At 33.0% G+C, this 3,590-nt stretch overlaps 1 protein-coding gene across 1 annotated transcript in view; it reads left to right on the top strand.

Annotated features, from left to right (window-relative positions):
- Nucleotides 1-3,584, top strand: part of LOC105003940 (transcriptional regulator ATRX-like) — an 11,136-nt gene extending 7,552 nt beyond the window's left edge. Inside the window, exons 4-6 of the mRNA XM_010861400.1 lie at nt 813-943; nt 2,797-2,885; nt 3,015-3,584. Of these exons, the coding sequence (XP_010859702.1) occupies nt 813-943; nt 2,797-2,885; nt 3,015-3,231 (437 nt within the window). The 3' untranslated portion in view covers nt 3,232-3,584. The remainder of the gene's footprint in view (nt 1-812; nt 944-2,796; nt 2,886-3,014) is intronic.
- The last annotated feature ends 6 nt before the right edge of the window (nt 3,585-3,590 follow it).

The following is a 3,590-nucleotide window of genomic DNA, read 5'->3' as shown; positions in this document are numbered from 1 at the left end:
TAAAACTGTGGACAGAAAAATGTTATTGTTTAAATACTGTTCTTTTAAAAGACCAACTTTGTTCTTTTGTGTTTTACCCCCTTGATAATTTTGTCATCTTAATGAAATGTACATTCATTTCGTTTTTACTTCATTTTTATATAAAAAATATATTGTTGAAGTTTCTCTGGGCAAAATAAATAATTTTTTCAACTTGAAAAACACTTTTTATAAATACTGGGTTTTTGACGTAAGAGTTTTGCTTAAGTACTGTGTACAGAGAGTGGCTTTATCTAAAGCAGGAATTTGTAATCTAGAGCACATGGATAGAATCTAGGACCTGAATAAGAAAATACTGCCTGTTTTCACTAACCTCTATCAAAAATATGGCATTTTTCCAGTTATTAAACCATAGTAGTATTAGTGATAGCTGTGACTTTGTTACCAATAGAAATAAGAAATATTTCTACATATTATTGTTGTTACTCATAAATCAAACTTATTTGCCTTTATCAGTACTTCAGAATTTCAGGCCATTGTTAAACTTACTACTATATTTTGTTATTTAATGCATTAATAAGGTTGCATATCATTATACCACAAGTTTTTTTTTTTTAACATTTTGATGATTTCTGTATGTTGGATTTCTTTTGTAATCCTGTTTGTGTGTTTTGAAATAGTCTAAAAATGAGGGCCTGTTAGCTTCTTTACAGGGCCAGAGTATTCTGATGCACAGGTAAAGCTAAGGTCCTAATACAGAAACACCTTAGTTGAGCTAGAGAATTCTTATGTCTTAATGTTAGCTCTTTTTTTTTTTTTTTTCTTTTGATCAGGTGTAGGTAATAGCAGCGAAGGTGGAAGAGGAAAGGCAGGTGCAAAACTTTTCCAAGATTTTCAAATGTTAAGTAGAATCTGGACTCATCCATGGTGTTTGCAGCTGGACTACATTAGTAAAGAAAATAAGGTAAATTAACTAACCTAAAATTAATCAAAAGGTATCTGTAGTAAGTAGAATAACTTTGGAAAAAGGTTGATCTGTATAGACTTACTGTATATTCAGATTTCTTTTTCTTTGTGGTACAGTACTTCAGCCTATTTTATTTCTAGTTAATTACTCTGTGTTTGAATGAATTGTGATTATGGAAGGAGTGTTAAATGTTAATTTTTAAAAAAAATTTAGTGGCATATAGTTGATTTACAATGTTGTGTTACTTTCTGTTGTATAGCAAAGTGAATGAGTTGTACATATATCCACTCTTTTTTAGATTCTATTCCCATATAGGTCATTACTGAGTATTGAGTAGAGTTCTTTCTGCTGTACAGTAGGTCTTTATTATAGTATTGTGTATATGTCAATTCCAATCCCCTATTCCCTTCCTGATGGTAACCATAAGATTGTTTTCTACACCTGTGACTCTATTTCTGTTGCTTAAATAAGTTCACTTGTACCGTTTTTTTAGATTCCACATATAAGCAATATCATACAATATTTGTCCTTCTCTGTTTGACTTCACTGAGAATGATAATCTCTAGGTCCATCCATGTTGCTGCAAATGGCATCATTTCATTTTTTATGGCTGAATAATATCCATTGTATACCACATACTCTTCATCCATTTCTCTGTCAATGGACATTTAGGTTGCTTCCATGTCCTGGCTGTTGTACATAGTGCTGCTGTGAACACTGGGGTGCATGTAACTTTTTGAATTAGAGCTTTCTCTGGATGTATGCCCAGGAGTGGGATTGCTAGATCATGTGGCAACTCTACTTTTAGTTTTTTAAGGAACCTCCATACTGTTCTCCATACTGACTATTCCAATTTACATTCCCACTAACAAGGCTTCCTTGGTGGCTCAGATAGTAAAGAATCCACCTGCAATATGGGAGACCTGGGTTAGATCCCTGGGTTGGAAAGATCCCTTGGAGGAGGGCATGGCCACCCACTCCAGTTTTCTTGCCTGGAGAATTCCCATGGACAGAGGAACTTGGCAGGCTACAATCCATGAGGTCACAAAGAGTCAGACATGACTGAGCGACTAAGCACACACACACCAACAGTATAAAGGGTTCCCCTTTCTCCACACCCTCTCTAGTATATAGTGTTTATAGAGTTTTGATGATTGTCATTCTGACCAGTGTGACATAGTACCTCATTTTTGTCTCTGGTCTCCTTTGCTTTGCAAAAGCTTTTTAAATTTTAATTAAGTCCCATTTGTTTATTTTTGTTTCTATCTTCATTACTCTCAGAGGTGAGTCAAAAAAGATCTTGCTGCGATTTACGTTAGAGAGTGTTCTGCCTATGTTTTCCTATAAGGGTTTTATATTATCCAGCCTTACGTTTAAGTCTTTAATCCATTTTGAGTTCATTTTTGTGTATGGTGTTAGGGAATGTTCTAATTTCATTTTTACATATAGCTGTCCAGTTTTCCCGGCACCACTTATTAAAGAGACTGCTTTTTTTCAATTGTATATTCTTGTCTCTTCTGTCATAAATTAACATCTTGCATAACCATAGTAAAATAGTCAGAATTAAGAAATTCACATAAGTACTAGTAACTAAACAATGGAGGTTAATTGGATTTCATCAGTTTTTGTATTTACATCCCTTTTCTTTTCCATGAGTCAATCTAAGACTTCACGTTGCATTTATTAGTCATATCTGTGATGTTTCCTTTATTTTTTCTAATATATTATAGTTCTTCAGTTCTTTCTTATCTCATAACAATGAACTTATCCTTAAATGAAATAGACATCATCATTATAATTTCCAGTATAAATTGAAATAAATTCTTAAAATGTTCATTTTTTTTCCCTAGGGATATTTTGATGAAGACAGTATGGATGAATTTATAGCTTCAGATTCCGATGAAACCTCCATGAGTTTAAGCTCTGATGATTATACAAAGTAAATTGAATACTTTTTGTGCCCTGTGTTGACATGTTTAAAATCCCAACTTGCTGATTGTCCTCTAATAATTGGCACTTGTATTTTTCCTGTGTTTCCCTAATCATTTGAATTTGTTCTCTTTTTTAGAAAGAAAAAAGCAAAGGGGAAAAAGGGAAAAAAAGATAGTAGCTCAAGTGGAAGTGGCAGTGACAATGATGTTGAAGTGATTAAAGTATGGAATTCAAGATCTCGAGGAGGTGGTGAAGGAAATGTGGATGAAACAGGAAACAATCCCTCAGTTTCTTTAAAACTGGAAGAAAGTGAGTCTAATAATTCTTACATATATCATGGAACACTGATTTAAAAAATATGTCATTGTAAAGTCATGCTTCTTTCCAGTATTAATTATCCTCACCAGTGGGCTCAAAGGAATATCTTTCCACAATTGGTAAGCATCTAGGATAATCATATACACATAATAGCAACAAATGTTTAATGAATGCTGAAGTAGAAGCAAACCATTGTGCTCTCTCTGGTATTTAAGAAGAAGGGAAAAAAGAAAAGCTAACATTTATTTATACATATATGCCTAAATCCTATATTATTTTCACTCTATGTGTTAGCTAACTTAATTCTTGAACAGCCTCACAATATTATTATATCTTTATAAATGATTGGTAGAAGAGGATTCAGACCTAGATATATCCTATTTTAAACCCACCA

Source organism: Bison bison, unplaced genomic scaffold, assembly GCF_000754665.1.
Source record: "Bison bison bison isolate TAMUID 2011002044 unplaced genomic scaffold, Bison_UMD1.0 scf7180017857787, whole genome shotgun sequence".
In the NCBI taxonomy this organism is placed as follows: Eukaryota; Metazoa; Chordata; class Mammalia; order Artiodactyla; family Bovidae; genus Bison; species Bison bison.
This window is presented reverse-complemented; position numbering and strand designations above follow the sequence as displayed.